Genomic DNA, 23,783 nt, shown 5'->3' with positions numbered 1-23,783 from the left:
ACAAGCGTGAGCCACCGCGCCCGGCCTAAAACTCAACTTTTAAAAAAAAAAAATTGTATTTTGGATTCAAGAGTACATGTGCATGTTTGTTACAAGGGTGTGTAATGCTGAGGTTTGGGGTTCCATTGATCAAGTCACCCAGATAGTAAACATAGCACCTGATAGAAAGTTTTTTCAGCCCTTAACCTCCTCCTTCCTTTTGGAGTCCCCAGTGTCTACTGTTTCCATATTCATATCTCTGTGTACCCAAGGTTTAGCTCTCGCCTGTAAGTCAGAACATAAGATATTTGGTAAAACCCCAATTCTAAATGCATGTTCTTTTCTAGACATTGCTGCCTCAGAGAAGAAACTGAGGAATTTTACAATAATTGAGTCCAAGTTTAAACCTAACATATCACTAGAGAGGCCCCTTCACATTTCCATAATATCTTTTTCCTACTATTATGATGGGTCTAATGTACATTGACTAATAAGCCAGAATTCCATCCAGTTTGGTTTACACATTATTTTTGTAGCTCAGAGATTGGCAAATTATGGCTGTAGGCCAAATCCAACCCTCTACTTATTTTTATATGGCCCATGAGCTAAGAATAATTTCTACATTTTTAAACGGTTGAAAAAATTTCTCAAAAGTTTGATGACACATGAAAATTACATGAAATTCGAATTTTAGTCCTATAAAAATAAAGTTTTATTGGAAACGCAGCCTCACATTGTGTACTATCTATGGCTGCATACATGCTACAGGGACAGAGCTGAGTAGTTGTTTCAGAGACCTTATGGCTTACAAAACCTAAAACATTAACTCTAGGCCTTTTACGGAAAAAAGCTTGTTGACTCTCACTTCTCAAGAATAGCCTTATGGGAAACTCCTCTCCACCAAGAACCTGTTCAATCTCTTTGCCTTTAGTTCAGTAGTTTATTCATTCTTCCATCAAAAATGTACTTTTTCTTACTATCAAGCTTTGTGTTAGGCACTGTGGTAGAGGGACAAATAAAATTAGAGAATTCCCAGGAACACAACGGAAAGGGAAAAGGCAAAGGATATTTGAAAAGGACAGAATATGTGAAGGCATGAAGTGATAACATAATGGTACTAATCTGGGCACCCTTTAGTGAACAACTCATATAATCACCTCTAGTGTATGTGGAGCACGAGGCAAACACTGTGCTAGCCCTTTCCATGAATGCCTCATTAAAGGCTCAGAACCACACTTCAGGTAAATTAATCACAATTAATATAATTTTATAGATGTAGAAACAGGTTTGATATAATTATGAAACTTATCCAAGGCACGCAGCTAAAGAGTGCATCAGAATTCAAAGTCAGCTCCACCTAGCTAGACTGGGAAGGTGCTTTCACAGGTATTAAAAGATCAAAAAATCTAACAAAATGTTTGTTATTAAAATCCATTTTTGATGATGTGTGATGTATAAAGATAGGTCAGATTCATCTATTTTTGGATTAATTTGTATTGACAGGGTCATCAGACACTGAGATATTCTTTCCTTCCCAGGAAAACTCTGGCATATGTCAGAAAAGCTCCCCTCCGTTGCCCTACAATGTTCTGCCCAAGGGCCCAGTCCTTGCAGGGCAGAAGAAGAGGAGGCAGAGCCACCAGCGATAGATGTTGTTCTATAGTTTGAATGCATGCCCTAAATTTTCCACTTAAATTGTTATAATGATTCATCTTTTCTCCTTATTTTTACATTTTATTTTTAGCATGTTCTAAATGGCTAAATGTGTTTCTGGGATTCCTATTCTGTGACATTCAAGTTAGATAATTTTTGATCTGGTTTTACAAGCCAGAAAATAAGATTCAGAGAATTATAATGACCTGCCCAAAGACATAAAAAATTAGTAAGTGATAGAAAAGGGGATTGAAGACTAGGTCTGGTTTAGCAGAAATAAATAAATACAAAGCAAAACCAAAAAGCACAATACACTTTGTGCTCCCATGTACTGTAATTTGTTGTAGCTTATGAATAAAAGGCTCCGTGTACATAAAAAAGGGTAGGTCCTTTAACAGTAATTATATTTCGTGTGCAAAACTGACAATGTGCCACACGTAGAAATCATTTCAACTAATTTTTGTAACACAAAAACACTTTTTTGTGAGAACATCAAATTTGTATGTGTTTTTTATCATGCACAAATTTGTCAGTATATCTTCAGTCTAAAACTTCCCCTGAAATCCAGATACATATTCAACTGCTTACTTGAGAACTGAAGAACAATAAAAAGAGAAACCTCAAGCCAAATAGCCATGATATGGTCATTATGGTGTCAGCTTCTGCTTTTCCTGTAAAATAAGAGTAATGACACCTATCCTGAAGGATTGTTGTGGGCCTTACATATGATAACGTACACACAAGATGTATGGCAGAACACTGTATCAGGTCTATCAGTCTAATACCTTCCTGGTATTAAGGTGATAGAACTTTAAATATCCATGCATTATTTCTGAAATTTACAAAATAAAAACTTTAGAAACAAAAAATTGGTCTTTCCGGGCGGGGTGGCTCACATCTGTAATCCCAGCACTTTGGGAGGCTGGGGCAGGTGGATCATCTGAGGTCAGGAGCTTGAGACCAGCCTGGCTAACAGGGTGAAACCCCATCTCTACTAAAAATACAAAAAATTAGCCAGGCGTGGTGGTGTGTGGCTGTAGTACCAGCTACTCAGGAGGCTGAGGCACGAGAATCATCTGAACCTGAGAGGCGGAGGTTGAAGTGAGTCTAGATTGTGCCACTGCATTCCAGTCTGGGCAGCAGAGTGAGACTCCATCTCAAAAAAAAAAAAAGAAAAAAAATAGTCTTAAACCCAACAACCCTTAAGCTGTTTGGGGAAAACATTTACTAATGCAGCAAATAATACAAAAATGTTCACACTTAAAATTAGCATAAGAGAACAAAAGTTAAAAATACAAATAGTTGCTTACAACTCAAATATATGAGCATGGAATGACCACCTGGAAGCAAAAGTGCCCAGGATTAATCACATTACTGATCCTAACCATGAATAAACATATATAACAAACCCGATAGTTTTCATGACACACATACTGACCTCAGACAGTATTTTATTGATCACGCTGTCATACTAATAGATTTTTAGGTACTTTGTGACTTTTAAATAATTACTGAAAAACATACTGCTAAAATTTGTCTTCTGGTACAATGCCTTAATATTCAATTCCACAGAGAAATATTTTAAAGGATTTTTATAGCTAAGAAGTACAGTAAGCAATTTGTTAAACATTGTATGGACTTGGTCATGTAGCTGATTTAGAAAAGAGAGTCAAGAAAGGCATCTATAATGTCTTGTTGGTTTACAAATAGGTATTTTCAAAAGCAAGTTATAATCAAGTTGTGAACTATAGATATTTAAATTGCTTAAGTCAGTAAAATCCATTCACACCTTCTGACAGTACTTTTCATTTACATTTTTGTTCAAATTAATAAACCTTTCCATTTTTGCCAAGAAATAAGCCTATGTCTGGTATTAAACAACTCATAGTCATAAAAAAAACAGACTTAGGGGAAAATATTGTTTAAATTTTAAATATCATTTAAATAGTAACATTTACTTTAACAATCATTGTATGTGATTGAATATATTGAGTATAAACCTCAGCGTGCACCCTATTAAAGGACTCAGGATGAAAGTTTTGAAAGGAATATATGCTAAGGATGAGGGAAGAACAAAAAATACTTTGAAATATGAAGCTCTATGATAAATATTATGATTTAAAAGACTTTCTAAAAGCTCTCAACCAAATTCCTGTCTGTTCCCAAGATGTTAAAATAAGTAGAAAGCCACCAATTAAAGGCGAAAATAAAGCTACACACTTTGGGGTACACTGTGTGTAACTTCGTATGTAACAAAATGAAGGTCATGAATTGAATGGCTTCCAGTAATTCATTCTTCCAAACTGTTCAGGTACTGGTTGGACTCTCAACTTTGGAGTACTTCACTCATATTTTTTACTCCCTTGACCTCTTGCTAGACAGAAAGCTCCCTTGCTACCAGGGAAAACCATCTATTGTTTTTGTGTGAGTATAACAGGTTTGAAAGTTTAACACACTCCCCAAAGCACTAAATTCTCCCAGAGATAAATCCTGGGATGCACATTAATAAGTACTATTTCATTTACTAGCTTTTGATCTTTCATTCCAATCAAATTACAGCATACATTATGATACCACTACGGAATCATAAAACCCTCCCCTATTCTTGGTAGTTGCTAGGATGAGAAAGGGTAGGTTGGAGTTTATTGAAAGGTCTTTAGAATTAAAACTGTGGGTAAGAAAACAAACATGTATTGTAAGTTATATTGAGCTATCAACTTGTTATTAATTTAGAAAAGCTCTTAAAAATCACACGTAGGAAACAAAGCAGAATGGCCAAATTTATTTAAGCATAACAGACATATCATGTAACCAGGCAATGAAACTGAAAAGCTTGCACCTCCAAAAAAAATAGTTTTTCTAAGCCATTCAAAAACCTCAATTTTTTAGTACAAAAACAGTTATCTCCTAACCACCAGCCCCAAATCCCAACAGAATAATTGATAGGTGGAGGAGGCTGGGGTTGAGGGGAAGAGGAGAGAGAAACATACACCCAGGAATGGCATTTCTCAGATATATATTCCCCCCCTTTACCCTCCATGTCCAGGCAGCTAGCAATCAATCATTATTCTTTCAGCAATTCTCTTTGGGATTCAATTCCACTTCATTCCCATTGTTATCACCCTACACACTTCCTTTTCTCTCTAATCCTTGGATTTCAGAATTCTCTAACTCCGTGTCCTACCTTTCTATTGGCTCCAACATACAACTGCAGATTCTTGTTATGAAAACACAGTCTTCTTCATTTTATAAAAGCCCTGTCCAGAGCCCTACTTTTCTAATGATTAAAGCCTTACCTTCCTAAAGTCAAAAGCCTACACTCCTCTTCCTGACTTTTAAAACATCAAATAAATGGACAATTCCTATACATCTCTGTAAATTATTAAACTAAAATATAATATTTAAGTTCAATTGATAATAATACACTATTTGGAAAACCAATCCTTGTCTCTGTGGTATGACTCAAGTTAGTCACTTGAGTGATCTTGAGAGAAATCCTGTTTTCTTTGATTCTGTACAAATTCGATTCCTACTTCTGGACCTAACTCATCCATGAAGATTCTCCCAACTACTTTGGTCCATATTTTTTCTCTCATGCCACCAAACTCCAAGATGTAATATCACCTTGAATGCATGAAACATCATATTTGCTTCATAATTTAACTGTTCTATTTATCAACGTTTAAGTTCCAGGGTACATGTGCAGGATGTGCAGATTTGTTACATAGGTAAACATGTGCCATGGTGGCTTGCTGCACAGATCAACCCATCCCCTAGGTATTAATGTAAATACCCATTAGCTGTTCTTCCTGATGTGTTCCCTCCCCCTACTCTGCCCTCAACATGGACAGGCCCTGGTGTGTGTTGTTCCCCCACTCCATGTGTCCACGTGTTCTCATCATTCGGCTCTCACTTATAAGCGAGAACATGAGGTGTCTGGTTTTCTGTTTCTGTGTTAGTTTGCTGAGGATAACAACTTCCAGCTACATCTGTGTCGCTGCAATGGACATGATCTCATTCCTTTTTATAGCTTCATGGTATTCCATGGTGTATATGTACCACATTTTCTTTATCCAGTCTATCTATGGTCTATCTGACCATTTGGGTTGATTCCATATATTTGCTATTGCCAACATTGTACTTCTTGAAGGGCATGGGCCTTATCTACAGTGCTGGGTTGACCTGGCTACAAGAAATCCACAGAAAATATAATCTAATAGTCACTCCCATTACAATATGGTACACCTGTCATACTTCGACAAGCAAGCTATAAAGGGAGAGAAAATTCACTTTTATTTGAGCTACTCTTTACTCCTCTGAGGCTTCCCTGGTTTGTGACAAACAAACATTTTAACAGCTTCACCTCTCTTAAATACGTATTCATTTTGTATTTCCTGTTTAAAATAATGTAGACTTTGGTTTATCTTCTCCAACCTAGGTAAGAGCTGACACAATACAGTGACTAAGAGCACATTCTGGCACTAGAGTGCATGGGCTTGAATGACAACCACATTCTCTGCTAGATCGCAGGCAGTAATCTCTAAATCTCAACTCTATTATCTGCAAAATGAGAATACATACAGTACTTACCCAGTGGATGTGGTATATAAATTGCTCAGAATAGAGCTTGGCAGAAAACAAGAAGAATGCAAGTCCTTGTTTAATTAATGGAGGGCGGACATAATTTTTCTCTGTGTTGCAGAGTCTAAGGCAAACACTACAGAAACAACTACCCTTACAAAAGTCTGAAGACTTATAGATTTAGTTTCTAAGAGTCTAAAAACCTAATATCTGATTTATCTTTGATTTCAGGATAGTAAGGGGTTTAGGACAGAATATATAAGCTGGATATGGAGAGATCTTGACTATAATGCCTGTTTCTCCACTTATCAGCAGGTCGCCTTGAAAGAGTTATGTAATACCTCTACATCCCAGTTTCTCCATTTGTAAGTAGTAGTAAACAACCCTAAGACAGTAGGAAGATGATATAAAATAATGTAAGTAAAGTATTTAGCCCAGCGCACATACTAAATTCACAGTAACTATGAACTATTGTTGTCTCTCACATATTATCTGATTAGTGACAAGGAAATACACAACAAATTGATCTATTTTTCGTGGTCTGCATGTGTCTCTCTTCTTCTCTTGCTGGCAAAGACTATTTCTTCAGAGCTGTGCCTTATCTTAAAAAATTATTTGTTCCAAGTTCTACCTGCCCCATGTATTCTAAGTGATGAAGGGCACAAATGGGCAGTTTCCATGAGAAGCAATCCCCTTAAAATTATGCCAAGATCAAGTAATTTTGCAATATTTGCAGGATAACATCTAAAAAGTCCTTCCAAATTCAAAATTATGCATATTTTCTTTTCTTCAGAATTGACTGTATAGATGCATTTTTAATAATTTTGATGAGGGAGAATTACTCATATTTTTCATTCACTGTGTGATATTCACTCAAAACGCATTTTGGTGAAATTTACCTGAGAAGACACCAAACTGGGCATAACTGCTGCTTGATAGTATGTTACTTCTTTCTTTCCTATTTTCTTTTTTTTAATTAACACTTGAAGATTTATTTTTAGAACACTAATGGGGGGGCATCTTTTTAAGGCTAATATATATAGACACATTGTGACACTTCAAGAAAGTAATCTATTTCTTAGGATAAACCAAGTATGCCCCCTTCACTCCAATCTATTCTCCTTTACGTTATTTGTACAGTTGACCTTCTGTATCCATGGATGCCGCATCTGTCAATTCAACCAGTAGCATATCAAAAAATGTTTGAAAAACCAAAAATAACAATTTAAAATACAAACAGAAAAAAACACAGCATAGCTATTTGCATAGCATTTACATTGCATTAGGTATTATAAATGAACAGATGATTGAAAGTATGGGAAGGATGTGCGTAGATTACATCCAAATACTCTGCCATTTGATATAAGGGACTTGAGCATCTGCAGATTTTGGTATCCATGACAAGCAGGTGGCAGGGGGGAGATGTGGTAGTGTCCTGTAACCCACCTCCCAATGGATACTGAAGGGAGACTGTATGGAAGTAGCAGTGGTTAACAAAACAAGTAGCCTGCTGACATCCTTCTATCATTAAATTATTTATAAATAGTTAAATTATAAATATAGTTACTATTGGAACAGGGTTCAATAAAAAAAACAGAGATTTTTTTTTTGCTATTTTACTACTAACACAGCAAATTGCAGAAATCAGAAAATTGTTTTCCTATACTGTTTTCATTATTACATTGAATTATAATAAACATTTCTAAAATATAATTTAGTGTCAGTGATATATTTATTTTATATTCAATGAATGTATAATTTTCAGCATACTGTTAACAAATGCAGAGAGCACTGGAGTTTTCAGTGATCAGATATATTTTCTGATCACTGAAATCAGTGATTCAGATATATTTTCTTTCATGTGATTCTCATGCAACTTTGCAAAGTAGGGAAGACAGGTTATATCATCTTATTGACAAATGTGAAAATTGTGGCTCACAATTATGTGACAAGATTAGAAAGCAACATGCTAGAATATGAATTCAGGTCTCTTAATATCTAACATGAAATTCTGTCTTCTATCCTGGGATACTTCTAAGTAATAGTCATGATTACCATGACCACCACCATCACTATCAACCACAATAACAATACGTGTCCAGGTGCCTTTCTTGGTTTCACGCATCATTTTACACTGTTAAGCACTCTTTTTTCCTAAAAATTACTCCTTTGATAATTTACGTGGCATTGCTCTCTTTCTTTCTTGAAACTTTTCTGATTGTTCCTTCACAGGGCCTCTTTTGCAACATCGGTTCTTTAAATGTTGGTGTTGTGTCTCTGATATTCTTACTCTCACACTAAAATTGCATGACTTAGTATTCTGCCAAGGCTAAAACCACTTTCCATACAATGATGTCTTAGGTTTAGGTATTTAGTTCCCTTCTAGACATATATCCTCAAACACACGTCAGACCCTTAAAGCTCAGCACATCCAAAACTGAATTCTGTGGCTCCATCCATCACTCCCAACCAGCAAGCTCTTCTAGTCTCCCTATCTTAATATCCCAGGAGTTATCCAAACCAAAATACCAAGAACTACAATCCAGCTTTCATGGTAATGATCTGATGATATATACTCTGGAAAGCATTCTCTAACTACCTAGATAAAAGTGAGTTGGCAGTCCTCTAAAATTTGGTCAGTACTTGCCCAGTTATAAACTGTTTCATATATTTATATATTTTTAAAGTTTATTCAACATGTACTTTTAGTGAGTAAAAGAGTAAAATATAGCCTTGTTAAAGAAGGATAGCATGTACAAGAAAAACTAAGAAATGATATTTCCTTGAATAAGACACATTCAGTGAAAGAAGAGATGTCTACAATTATCCAGTTGAACTACTTTTCTGTGATTGGAAGCTCTTCATAAACATCCTGACCTAGAGTAGTCTATTAATTCATGCTGTTTGTACTCTAATATTTCAACAGTTGTCATACATTTAGAATTTCTGTTCTTTCTGGGTATAGATAATGCTTAACAAAACTCTTAAATTTAAATACCTTAAATTTTCTATAGATTACTGCATGATACAGAGAGTTAATACAAATTTACCAATAGGGTTTCTTACCACAGAATTATATTTTAGAAAATGTCAGGAAATTGGTACTCCATAGTAAATATCAGTGACTATCATCAATTTCAAAAAAAAAAAAGAAAAATTTCCAATTTAAGTGGCCTAAGTCTTACTTTTAATATCTTGTACATCTTTGGCTTTAAGAAAACATGATGGGGAGTGAAATGTAAGTTATATCAGCTAGGTAAATTTATGGATTTGTATTATATTTGCTGAAATCGTCTTTTTTTTTAAGTTCATAGATAGTGAATGGCTCAGCTTTCCAGGTCTGAATTTACTTGGAGTAGTTGCATTTTGAATTACACTATTCTAATGCAAATTTAATTCCATAGCATCTGTCATATACAGCAATCTAAACTTAGAAATTCAAAGAAATATGCATTTGAGTTACATCTTATATCTTTACATATAAGTATTTCTCTCCCATTTAGATCATTAAAATTTCATTCTCATGTATCATATTCTATTGGGATAATTTTCAAAAAACTTTGGCGCTTAAAATAAGACTTATGCAACTTCAGATTATTTATTCTGGAGCCTTACAGAAGCTATACATTTATGGTCTGCTTGTGATAGATATGTTGAAGTTTAGTATAATATATAATAATAATAATAAATAATGATTTAATTAGGTAAGCTATGACACTGTCTAAATAGCAATGTAAATGAAGTTTCATTCTCCCTATCTTAATAGTTCAGTCATAATATATGGAGTAGAAAAAAATTGAGGACTATTACCTTTGTTTTAAAATTAGTTAGCTCTTTATTACAATAATGGCAATGGCACAAAATGTTCCTAAGAAATCAAATGCCTTTGAAACACACAAATAATTTTTAAGTAGAGGCAACAAAAAATGTACTTACTCCTATCTAACTCTATAAAAGTAAATTATGTTACCTCCTTACCTTAAATGAATGAGCAGAAACTAAGTGCTAGATTCTAAAATATATTCTTTCTTATGTGTGAAGTCCACATTTTAAATAGTTCAGATAAAGAAAGAAAATTGAGAAAATTAAACCCCTTAATTATAGCAAATTTTATATAACATTCTTGCTTTAAAAGGAAGTGGTGAAAACATAATGTCAAGCAAAGTATATGGTTATAATTTGTTCCACATATCAGGAAAAAAACTCCTAAAACGAATGAAATGCAAGCCGTAGATAGACAGACAGAAATTATAAATGTAGGGACAGAGTAAAATTCGTGGCAACTAGGTATCTAGTGTGGGGGTGTAGGGTACAAAGGATGTTATAGGGCAACTCTATTTTTAACAAAATGTTAACATATTAGCTATTTGTTACTGAGAAAAAATGTGGTTGCAACCAACTGCTCCCCACCTTTTTTTCAAATTCTGATGATTTCTACTTGGCCCCAGGTTAGAATAAGAAATTCTTAAGAAAGGAAAATAAATCTGTAACATTATTCCCATTTTTCTTTGAAGAACAGTTGAGTATTTCTGAGATGATTCTAGTTTATCTGCTAACACACTGACAGAGAAATCATATTTGATTTATTTTCATTATTTTCCTTTTAGATCCCAATTTTAAGGTGTAGTAGAGGTAATGAAATGCAGCAAAAACTCTGGAGTAGGTAGTCATTGTGATTGATTTAGGAGACATTTGCCGAGACAAAAATAAATTAGACTGAATACCAAAATTATCAAAAGTCTATCACAAAGTATGCCCCATAAGAGGTATTAATAAAGTTGAGGCTGCTTTAAGTCACAACTATAAGAAAAAATCATGACTTAAGAAATTGATTTTTTAAAAATATTACAGATTCCTTAAAAGGGCAAGCTTAAATTCAAACAAAAGGAGAACCAACCATAATGAAAGAGATTATTTTGCTTTTACAATCTGAATATAAATCAAACTCTAATTCAATACTTATAAAAATTTTATGGGCTAGAAAACAAGAGTACTTTAGACATTTATTTTATAGGTTCTCTTATTTTTGACCAGACTACATAACTACAAATATGAAATGATCCAATTAATGTATTTGCTGATGGTTTTCTTTTAAAACATTATTTTTTTCATGCAAAGTTCCTGGTACAATAACAAGATGCATATTTATTGGATTAAATGAGGTAGTAGGGATAGTTAAGGGACAGAGGTAGGTTTTATGGCTCCTACCCTGTTAGAGACTTGAAGTGGGTAAGAGAGTGACACAGAAGTTTACTGATATTTTACTCCAAAGAATATTTCATCCTTGGGAGGTCAAGGCAGGTGGATCACTTGAGGTCAGCAATTCGAGACCAGCCTGGCTAACATGGTGAAAGCCAGTCTCTAATAAAAATACAAAAAATACCCAGGCATTGTGATGAGCACCTATAATACCAGCTACACAAGAGGCTGAGGTAGGAGAATCACTTGAACCTGGGAGGCAGAGGTTGCAGTAAGCTGAGATCACGCCACCACACTCCAGCCTAGGTGACACAGCAAGACTCCATCTCGAAGCAAACAACAACACAAACCAAAGAATATTTCATCCAAATCTCTGAAACATCACCTAAGCCTCCAGCTTGCTTTCTTCTGCTTGGCTTCTCTAGTCCTTCTCTATTTTTTTTCTACAAGATGCTTTGTTTAGATCTTACAGAGGCTTGATGCTTTTATAACAGAAGGACACACTCATATCTCCATCTAGAAGATGTAATGGGATAGGTGGAACATCACGAAAACATCAAATCTTCCTACCCAGTTTGTGGTTACAGCCAATGTACCAGCTGTCACTGTACCATTTCTTCTTGCCCTTACACAACAAAGGTTTTACTCAGATATGACTGTTCTAAACCAGCACAATCTACACCTTGTTGGGTTGTTTGCTACCCACCACCAGCCATGCCCTGAAGATTAGTAGCATTTAATGGTGAACTTGTTCTGGGTTACCCTCAGACATACAGAACCTTCACTTATAACATAGCCTTTTAGGATCTAATTCTTACCTATTTTTTTTTTCATATAGCCAACCTACTAGCATTCACACAACAGCAAAGGTATTATGCCTAGGTGTAGGTTTTAAACATGTTGCAACATGGAGAATTAGAGATATTTCAGATGAATATCAGAAGAAAAGAAGCAAAGAAAAATTTCAACAGAAAATGAAAGAACAGCTGAATTCACGAATTAGAACAGATATCACAGATTATCTAAATTAGGGTTTCTCAACAACAGCATTGACCCATGGTCTGTACCCACTAAATACCAGAAGCCCTGCCTCCCTACCCAATCTCCAAGTTGTGACAGTCAGAAATGTCTCAAGACATTGTATGTTCCATGTCTTGTGGGCGGGGAGGGGAGGGAGGGGAAATCATTCCTAGCTGAGAGCCACTGCTTTATGACATGTGCATTCATACACGTGCATTCACACGAGTACAGAGAAATCCTATTGCAAACATAAGAAGGCACAGGCAGTATATGGTCAGAATCATATGTAAGAGCATGAAAAAATTTCAAACAGGATAACGGTCTCTGAAAGTCTACATTTCTACAGTATAGAGTTAGTATCTGTTTTGGCTTTTTAGATGCTTATAAGAACACAATGACATAAAAATTGTTACACTACTTGCATTTTGTAAAAGTACTTCCATGTAAGTAAAAGTATATAAGATATAAAAGACAGTGTCATTAAATCAGAAGTTTATATGATAAGCTTTGGTACAATTAAGAGCTCTGAATTATGACTATTAACTAGAGAATCTGCAATGACACTGAGTAGGTTTACAGCACTGAAGAGCTGTACCATCCTCCCCACCTTTTTTCACATGATTAAAATTAGGAGGAACACCAATCAGTTCTTCAATTCAATACTTAATAACTGAATAATATAAGGCAAATTACTTAAGTTCTCCGAGTTGCTCTTCCCTTCATTTGTAAAATTCAAAAGGTAATATAACTTACAAGAAAGTTAAAAAAAAAAAAACTTTAAATGAGCTTTGGTGTGTGTTGAGCTCTGCTGATATGCGATTAAGAAATAATGGTTATTATTAATATTAATCATAAAAGTAATCGTAAATTTCAATCCTTAGCTTTTTGAGTTGGATTGTATACAATCCTGGCTTGTTTTTTTGATCTTTCAGTTGATAACAACACAACAGAAGAATAATTAAGTTTCAAAATAAAAATTGTCTGAGATCTCATAGAGGTTCAGAAATGGTCTTATATAGTTCACTGTGCTAGCTAACTTACTTAATTAACCTTACATGCGCACTAACTCCTTCCAGTTGGATGGGAAGCATTCTTATTGGAAGTATTTTATTTTAGAAGCATTTATCTTCCAACTTCATCACAAAAATGTGAGATATATAGCAAGCACTCTATCTCAGAGCCTATATAATTAGCATTCCTTTAATGCCCAGAAAGCTTTCCAATGTAAATGTAGTTCACGGAGATGACTTGCCCTCAATCTAAAAATTGAGGAAAATACATAAGCATAAGCATGGTAAACAACCTTTAAAAACAAACTATTATTTCCAAAGACCTGAACTTGGTACAATCAAATTAGCCAACTATTACCACAGAGCAACACATTGGGAAAATATCTTCCTGTCCATATATTCTTCTTTCTTATATATGTACTATGTCAGTTCATTCTGTATCTAGCTACTCATTTTTCACATTTTCAAATATTACTTTTGCCATATTAATTACCCTTTAACCACTTGAATTTTCAATCGTAGCTGCAATGTGAAGTAATGACACCTACCACTGCAGTGTTTAATTGTGTCACCGGTTAAGAATCTCTTCACCACCAGGTAAGCAGAGCCAGGTTCAGCTAATGAACTCCACCGAAGCACCTGCTCCAGTACATTTTCCTTGTAGTGAAGAGGACGCTCTGTAAAAAATAAATTCAAATCAAATGGAAAATATATGAAGATAACAATTTTTTATTTTGTAATTATAAATTTTAAAAAATCCATTTGAAAAGATCTGTAGGCAACATTATACACAATCATATCTTATATTATACAGTAATAGCACTATGACTTCGTAAAAGATATCCTAAGACCTAGAAAATTATTAAGCACATAATAACATTTACTATATAAATTAATCATGCAGGAATACCTGTTACTGAACTATTTTTAAAAATCAGAAGTACTGGGTGCAGGAAATCAACATGGCACATGGATACATATGTAACAAACCTGCACATTGTGCACATGTACCCTAAAACCCTAAAGTATAATAAAAAAAAAATTATTATGAAAAAAAAAATCAGAAGTACTTTTGATAAAAATCTCAGAATTCTACCCTTTGTAAAATAAATTCTACCCCTTGCACAATACTTCTTCTTCTTCTTCTTCTTCTTCTTCTTCTTCTTCTTCTTCTTCTTATTATTATTATTATTATTATTATTATTATTATTATTATTTTGAGACAGGGTTTCACCCTGTCACCTAGGCTGGAGTGCAGTGGTGCAATCATAGCTCACCGTAGCCTCAAACTTCTGAGCTCAGGCTACCCTCCCACCACTGCCTCCCAAAGTGGTGGGATGAACAGGCATGAACCACCATCCCCATCCTCCATCCTCTTTTTTAGGTAACATACTGGTTTGTTTAAGGAAACCTTCTTATTTTTATATGCAATTAAATGGTTTTAAAAGGACTAACAAACTTAATATTGTCCGTTACTAAATAATAATCATAAATTATTCATAATCCTTTGTTTATCCCAACAAGATCAAACTCATAATTTTAGATCAATACTAGTGAATTCCTCATAGCTAATATTTTCATAATCAATATAAAATTATAAAATATAACTTCTATAGAAAACATTAAAATCATTTACAAAATAGTACTGAATAGTCTATATTTAACTACTAGTGGAAATATAAAAAACATTATGTGTCAATATTATATATTAACTATTGACATAATAGGCCAACTAGCAAGAAATTACATGACATCTTCAATATATCTCTCTGAAGAATATTCATCCATACACGTTTTGATTTAGGCAATCATAATTTTAAATGCAGCATATATTCTTAGCATAGAGTTAAAAAGACCAAGTTTTAGAATTACAATCAAAGCCTCACAGAAAAGTTTTTGATGATCAAAATATGTCAATCAGTTAATTAAATGTAGCAATAGAAACATATGCTGGAATAAAGGAAATTCAAACTTTTTATCAGTACACTGAAAATAGCACAACTGAAATAATAAGAAAAGAAGCTCTGACATGAAGATGTCAATGCTGCTTTCCTAGTGTTGTAGCTATGTAAAAGTCAATTCAACTCTTTCATACCATCCAAAACATAAAGCACATACTACTTGAGCTTTTTGTTTTTGGTTGAAGTAATGAGGCTAAAGACAAACAGGAAAGAGCATATCAAAAGCATCATACTTGTATGATCCATCATAATGTGACTGATAATAAAATCACAAGTTTAAATAAATATATCACATCCTTCCTAATACTGGTTTCCCCTGCTATGAACATATCATATCAGAAGTCATCAACAATTCCTAGTTTCAGATAAGAAAATAAATTGTCTGCTTCCAATGTACATTATCAGATGTTTGCTCCCTATCCAGTAAAGAGAAATCCAGTTCTGCATTCTGTGCTTATTGGAGCAAGCTAACTCATTATAATAATGGCAAGAATAAAGAAGGAAAGAAAAAATCCACTAGGCCATACATCCTGAAGACAAATATACATCTTGTTTACTATTATATATCCCCTATTCACAGCATAGTATTGAGTATATAATAAATGCTCAATAAATATTTGACAAATTATTTCATAATTTTCTTTGATGGCCCATAAATCAAAAAAACATACTAACAGAAAGACTCACAGACAAAATGAGTCATCATAAAGCCAGATAAAATCTTTTGTGCTATGTCAATATTACTTTTCTTCAAATAATTTTCTAAAAGATTGGGCAAACATCATAACTGCCCACAATTTGCCAACGTTATAATTCAATTGTTAACTAACTCATAAGTTTGTTGTCTTCTAATTGAAGTCAGATGTATATGAAGGTAAAACTAATTATAAAATAGGCACTCCCTTTATGTATGGCTTTAAATACATTTTTTAAATTATACTTTAAGTTCTAGCGTACATGTGCACAATGTGCAGATTTGTTACATATGTATACGTGTGCCACACTGGTGTGCTGCACCCCTTAACTCGTCATTTACATTAGGTATATCACCTAATGCTATCCCTCCCCCCTCCCCCTTTTGAGCCTACTACTTTCAAGCTTTAAGACACTATTGATCCCAGTAATGGTTGCCATTTATGGAATAACAATTATGTATCAGGCATTATATATACTGGATGCTTTAAATCAGTTATCACTTTCAAACTTCACGATAACACGCTTCACTAGATATTATTACTCATATTTCACATGTAAGGAAACCTAAGGATCACAAAGGTTTAGCCCCTTGCCTCGAGTCACATGGCTGGTTAAGGTGAGGAACAGAGATGTGCATCCCAAACCTATCTGACTTTAAAGCCCAAAATCTTAACTATTATAGTTAATTTTATTCTGGACACATATGTAAGCCTTCCCATGATGGTTTTCTCACATGTAATTTGTTTTCTTGGGTAACATAAGCAAAGTGAAAAACAATGTCTGCCCTGTCCACATAATCAGAAGATAACAGCAGTTTATGTGTCTGTCAGAAGAGCTAGAAATAATCCTAACAAAAAATAAACAGATCTTCCACATCATAGTAGGTATGAGGAAGAAACAAGGCCATCTTTTTCTGATATTACTGCATAAAAAGTAACTGCTTCGCAAACTTGGATCTCTCAGTGAAGCCTATTTAAATGAGGCCCTTCAGCAGTTAAATTTCTTTCAAGATGTGAAAAACCTAGAGGGTAAAGGGGTCTACGTTGGCAGAGGATGGGTTCAGATTTAAGGTAAAGCATTAAAATAATAGCATATTTTGGATGACTGGCTCTTATGGAAGAGAATCTAACTCAGTTTAATGTATATTTCATACCAATGTAATATAAAATGAAAACGTCAAAAATATTAAAATGTTTTAAATGGTTATATTTTCCCGTGAATCTGACTACCATATAAACAAAAAAGGATGACTGTGCTGTTTTAGTCAGAACTTCCTGAAAAGTTGTGCACCATCTCACCAACGACAGTAATGGTGAAATATCATTTAAGTGAAAAAAAAAAATGTACACGACTACAGCGATCTGAATTAGTATCTGCCACATCCATGGTGATTCCATTTACAGGTTTAAGAATCTATTTTCATCATCTTCAGGCATATAGGAGTTTCCCAGCATTTACATGCTAATAATGCATATGTTCCCTTTATTTTTATATTTTAATTAGGGTATTAATTTTTAATGAGTACAATAGGTTACCTCAGGACAGTAAAGGGAAGATTACCAAACATTTATTATACAAACAAAACACTGGATATAGAGAACTCCTGCTTTAAAATATACAGATATTTAAAATCTAGCACTCTGGCTTACATATTTATAAATTATATATTCATTCATTCATTTTTTTACTGCATTACTTGGAGGATTTATGTTTACATTAGAAAACACACCAACTGCCTGGCTGACATTCTTCTCAACTACACCCTTCTTACTACCTATGCCTTTACTTTTATCTCCTTCTCATATTTCACTTTATCTTCCCTGCATGTTACTAGATACAAAGCCTTCAACATGTGGTACACACACGTTCCACTGGCTTCAGTAAACCCACATAACCACAGGCCCTTTAGTTGCTCTCCTACCATTATTCCTCTGGGAGGTTTTCTCTTCCTGCAATTTCTACTTGTACAGTTGACCAAACATTAAGACCATGCCAAATTTGAATTCTTAACTCTAAGTGTATTCTTTCTAGGTGTACATGACACACTTCTTTGTTTATACATTGACATATTCACAAATCAAAACTTGATGTCTCCTAGTTTTTTAGATATCTTGGCATAAAGACAACTTTATTTTAATTAGAAGTAAAAATAAGAAAAAAATCCAATTCAATCTTAGCATTTTATATACTAATTATCACATTCAAGTTTATAATTAGTCATTCTGAGGGTAAACATCCCTTGATCGCTCAAGATAAAATTTCAAAACAATGTTTCTTGGTATAATGGAACCCCTCTTCTAGCTATATATAATTACTTCCTATCCTCATCCACCTGCTTGCTCCTCTTAGGATGGCCAGTAGCCAGAGATACAGAGCTCCAGTGGCACACAGATATGCTTTAGTGTACTCAAACTTTGAGAGGGCAAGGGAGGTAGGGAGGGGATGCCTACCCCTAAACCCACAATTCAGTATTCTGCTATCAAACTTTTAAAAAGCAACAGAAATAGAAGCGTGTAGGAGACAATCATCTGTCCAGGCACTAAACAGGGCCTTGAGATCTCTTCATGGTTCCTGATCTACAGGTAGAGATCTCTGTCTATGTGCCTCCCACATTTGGATGCATCTATACCAGGAACCACAATCCATATCACTCAGGTCCAGAATGCATCTACTTTTTTGGCCCACTTCAGTTGAAAAGGCTTTTGTGGAGTTTGATCCACATCAACTGCACTATGAGAAGCAGTCAAAAACATAAAGCCTAAAAGACATGGTAAATGCCCTAAAAAATGTATAGTCTAGGGCAGAACCAGGTATATACATGTTACTATTCTATAAGTCATATAGTATACAGTATTATAGATTTTTAAACAAATGATAAGAAATCAGTGTGAACATCATGAAGGAAGAGACATTTTACTTAGTTTGTGAAGGATGAATATGCAATGAGGAAATAATAAAAGGGTTTTACGTGGTGGAACAATGTAAACCAATTTGTAACGTGGAAAGATATTTCTGGAAATAATGCTGACAGTCAACCTTTATGTACAAATATAATAAAGCTGGTAACCAAGTGACCCATTCTTTAAACAAAGATGAAAAATAAAAAACTTTGTCACCCTTGTACCACAGAGTCATACAAAATCATGCCTCACTTATTCAATAGATTTTATGGCTACCATTTACTAGGCACTATGCTAGACACTAGATATTTAAAAAAAAACAGGATTGTTCCTACTTTCCAAGGAACCCCCATCAAAAGAGACAAGTACAAATCAAGATGATAAGTACTATAAAGAGAAATGAGACAAAGTACAATAAAACTTTTAGTCTAGGTTTTAAAAGAGGTAATAGTGTGAGCCAGATGGAAGAAGAACAAAGGTATATTTGGGAAACATCATTTCATACATGTTAGCAAAGCACAAAAAATAGAAGAGATTATCTAATAATAATAAAACACAGGTAACATGAGGAAAGATGGCAAAGGAGGTTGCAGCAAGGAAAACCCAGAAAACAGAATAAGGAGAATCTACAAAAGAGGTAAAATGATCAGAAAATGATGAAGAGAATCCAGGCACTATGGAAAACAGAGTGAAGATCATCAGATAAAAAGGGAATAGTCATTAACAATAAATGCCATAGAAGGTTAGGTAAAGTGAACCCAGATGTGAATCTGGGGACTTGACAGTTGGTGGGTAATAGGAGTCATTTGCCAGGGTATTTCTGTACATGAGGAGGACTGAGAACGATTGAGGGAGACACTGTGAACTGACATCAAAGTACCATAGTCATTAGATCTTGGCAGTGTATATTTAAAAATAACATTGAAACATTTTAAATTTTAAAGAATTGTGTACAGTCATAATACAGGAATAAAAACATAAAGACAAAGTACTGACAATCCCATTTCATTTTATCACTGATTGCAACACTCCTAATAACATACTACAGGGTATTTTAAACATTGAATTTTAATTTTTATCCTAAGCTTGAGGGTGGCAAGATTCTCCTTTTGGCAGTTTGGCAGCTATACTCCAAAGTGTCCCAAGACCTTAGTAGGTAGCAAGGTAGCAGCTAGACAGATGGTGAAGGTACAAAGACATTCTGTATCTTTTTTTTTCTGGAGGTCTTTGAAACCACATGGTGTTATTAAAATGTTAAGCTCATTCAGCACTTGACTGTTGGGGTAGTCAAGGTGCTTTAAATGCTCCCTTTATCCCTAGGCATCTTGGAGATGAAAGACAACAAAATATTTGATCCACTAAAGACAGAAAAAAGAAAAAGACAAAAATGAAGCTTCTGCTGCTTTTAAAATTATTTTATAGAATAAACAATATTTTAAATCAACATTCCTTGTTCTTGTTAAATAATAGTGTTCTTGTTAAATAACAGTAATTCATACCACTCAGAATATTGTACCAAATCAAATCTCTTGTCCTTATAAACAAAGGTCTTCTTTTCTGAGGCAGCAAAAGAGATACCTAAAGTCTTGCACTGTATTTTTATAGTCAATAAGGTAATATAATTATTTTGATGAGTAAAATCATAAAAAGGCAACTCAAATATATATTAACACATGCACTAAGGTAAAAAGAAATCATAACAAGATGTTAAGACATAAAATGTTTATAAAGTCTTGTCTTAAAGAGTACTTTTTTACAGTATAAGTAATTTAAGAATCCCTAGCATAAAAATCACTTACCTAGCTCTTCATTTTCAATGACTTCAAATGTGGCCCAAATATCACCTTTTGTAGGAATAATATTTTTTATTGCTAATATATCATTAGTTAATTCTTCTGCTTCCATCACAGGAGATATCTGTAAGAGAAGTAATATTTTTTTCAAAAAACATGTTAGACACAGAAGTAGCCTTATGCTAGGTCAATAATATTCCCCATCCACCATTTAATGATATCTTGAATTTATTTTGAGCATGGTTAAAACCAGCTTCCCTAATCCCATGCAGAAAACAGCATGTTCAGATCTTTTCCATAAAATGTACATAAGTACAAAAAGAGATTACAATATAGACATAAGATAATTTTTTAATCACTTACTGAGTAATTAGACCACTCAGAAGGAAAGAATGTACCGAATTACATGTGGAATGACCTTCGCGAGACAATGAATCCAACAGTTGTCTAAATGTAAAACTTTTTACCCATCAGTTCTATAATTAAGAGTGTAGAGTGACTTGGTTTATTCAGCCTAGATTCTAAATTACACACAGTCGATGGCTATCAGTCATGCCAAAAAGCTCCAGGGTCTTGGTAGTCTGTGGTGTGCCCTACCATGCCAAGTGACAGATGGTGGGATACCAAAGTATGCTGGAACCAGGATTCCAGGGCGGATGTCAGAGTCTGCAGTGCCAACCTGGGGGTCGGTTCTACAGAAGTCCCAAAGCCTGAGGCCACTGTATAAGCACATCACCTCTTCAGGGACTTTTGGAATTTTTTATTTGTTTCTTTTTGTTTTTGCTTATGCCAATTTTAAGTGCATGCTAGCCAAAAGCAAAATGGCTTTCCTCAATTAGAATTTAGTTATAATGATGTTTTAAACATTATAATATTGCAGTTGCACCTTGGTTTGCACATTTTCAGTAAAAGGATGTCTCTACTGAAAGTTCTTTAGATATGTATTTGTTTCCATTTCTCCTGCCCATAATTGCTCATAAGCATACTGCACATACATAAATAACAAAAAACCTATTTCACTGCAGGTAACTCACAAAGTCTACCTTTTGTATTTTATGAAATTTAGTGCTTTTTTGGAATATAATTATATAATTAAGTCCACTATTTTCTATTCAGAAAAGCCCAAAGAAATATAAACTTAAAAGAAAAAAAAACATTATGGCATCTAGGAATAATAGAGAACATCAAGCAGTATGGAGTAGACGAATCATTTCAGTGATGCTGTTGATCTGCAGGAACATACAATATTTTTAAGGCTAGCCCTTTCTTAAAAAAATAATAAATTATTGAGAAACCCATTTGTGAAACAGGCAGCAGGAAGCACCTTGGTCTGAAACAGGAAGACCAGAACTCTATTCCTTGCATAAGAGAGACCAAAAGCTCCTCTTTAGTAACACCTAAAACTCCACACTTGGGAAATTATCACTCTACACAATATGCAGATCAGGATACTGAACGTCCAGTCGAGATTATGGTGACCCAGGTTTGTATTTCTGGCCTTAGTATTCTTACTTCCCGGTTTCCATTCTTATAAACTTGGAACATCACCTGCTTCATCTACCTCCATGGGTTGAGGTAATATTAGCAGAGATAAATGTAACTACAGGGTTTTGCAGAATCGTAAGCATTAAAACCTATGTAATTGGTTTTAAATAGTTTTTGTTATTTTCTAAAGAGCATTTGGAGTTACTATAGGTGAAACTGGAAAGTCCTTTATCTAAACACACCGGATAACATAAGAACTTGGCTCAATTATAACTTCTGTTGTGACTTTAGAAGACAAAATTAAAATGCGCTATTAAAGAGCCTGCGTATAGATTTAAGTAATAAGCTTTGAATACCTCCTCCAGCATTAGTGATGAACTTGTGCTAATTGGTCTTTACTAGTTCCTCAGATCTCTTATGATCAGCATTATGCATTCAGTATAAGAAATATGACATGGCCAAGGAGTGGCAAAGCAAATGCCTCATAAAGACAAAACCTATAATTATAGTATTAATATTTCAGCTTCATGTACTAAGTAATGTACTTAATGGTGTATAGTTACAATTCATAATCACTAAAAACACAAAACTTAAAATCAAAATATATTTAAGTCCAAATATATCTAATGTTGTGACTCTGTTTAATCCTGGACTTTAAAAAAGATAAGTAGCTAAAGCCAAATTTCTGTTACATGGCAGAATGTCTATTGTTCATACAAATAAAACAGTCTTACCAAATAGCCAGCTGAAATATCAGTTACTATCTGTAATGCAGACAAATTACTAAATAGAGTAGCATGACAAACATCTATTTTTAATTCATCACAAATGATCAGTACTCTCAAGGGAGAAAAAGAGTTATCCAAATAAATATCCCAGAGTTATATTCAAATAAATTGGAAGATTGGATGTTAACGTATAGAAAACAAGGGTGAGAGATTATTATTAATTGTAACAGCACTAGTAGTAATATTTATTAAACACTTACATGCTGAGCAATGTGCTAAGGGTTTTACATGCATTATCTTACTGAATCCTCATATCAATGCTATGATGCAATACTGTGATTTTTCCTCATTTTACAGGTGAGAAGACTGAGGCTCAGAGCAAATAACTTGTCTAACGTTAGGAAGCTAGGAAGGGGAGGAACAAGTATTTAAGCTCGGAGTATTTTCCAGAACTTGAAGAAAATCTTTTTTTTTTTTTTTTATTATACTTTAGGTTTTAGGGTACATGTGCACAATGTGGAGGTTTGTTACATATGTATCCATGTGCCATGTTGATTTCCTGCACCCATTAGCTCGTCATTTAGCATTAGGTATATCTCCTAATACTGTCCCCGCCCCCCCACCCCCCACCCCACAACAGTACCCGGAATGTGATGTTCCCCTTCCTGTGTCCATGAGTTCTCATTGTTCAATTCCCACCTATGAGTGAGAACATGCTTTTTAATTTAAGTAGATTTCATCAATTTTGCCTTTTCAAAAATGACCCATTACACTATTT

General features: G+C 34.3%; 1 protein-coding gene across 3 annotated transcripts in view; it reads right to left on the bottom strand.

The window, feature by feature from the left end:
• The window catches only part of LOC116463738 (arf-GAP with Rho-GAP domain, ANK repeat and PH domain-containing protein 2), a 182,333-nt gene that overhangs the window by 24,736 nt on the left and 133,814 nt on the right, over positions 1-23,783 (bottom strand). For all 3 annotated transcript variants that reach the window (XM_058434826.1, XM_058434827.1, XM_032146988.2), the window contains exons 26-27: positions 20,799-20,916; positions 13,991-14,119 (exon numbers count right to left, since the gene is read on the bottom strand). In XM_058434826.1, coding sequence (XP_058290809.1) covers positions 13,991-14,119; positions 20,799-20,916 — 247 coding nt within the window. The remainder of the gene's footprint in view (positions 1-13,990; positions 14,120-20,798; positions 20,917-23,783) is intronic.

This window comes from Hylobates moloch, unplaced genomic scaffold (assembly GCF_009828535.3).
Source record: "Hylobates moloch isolate HMO894 unplaced genomic scaffold, HMol_V3 SCAFFOLD_56, whole genome shotgun sequence".
Classification (NCBI taxonomy): Eukaryota; Metazoa; Chordata; class Mammalia; order Primates; family Hylobatidae; genus Hylobates; species Hylobates moloch.
The sequence above is the reverse complement of the archived record's forward strand: the minus strand, read 5'-3'. Positions and strand labels throughout refer to the sequence as shown.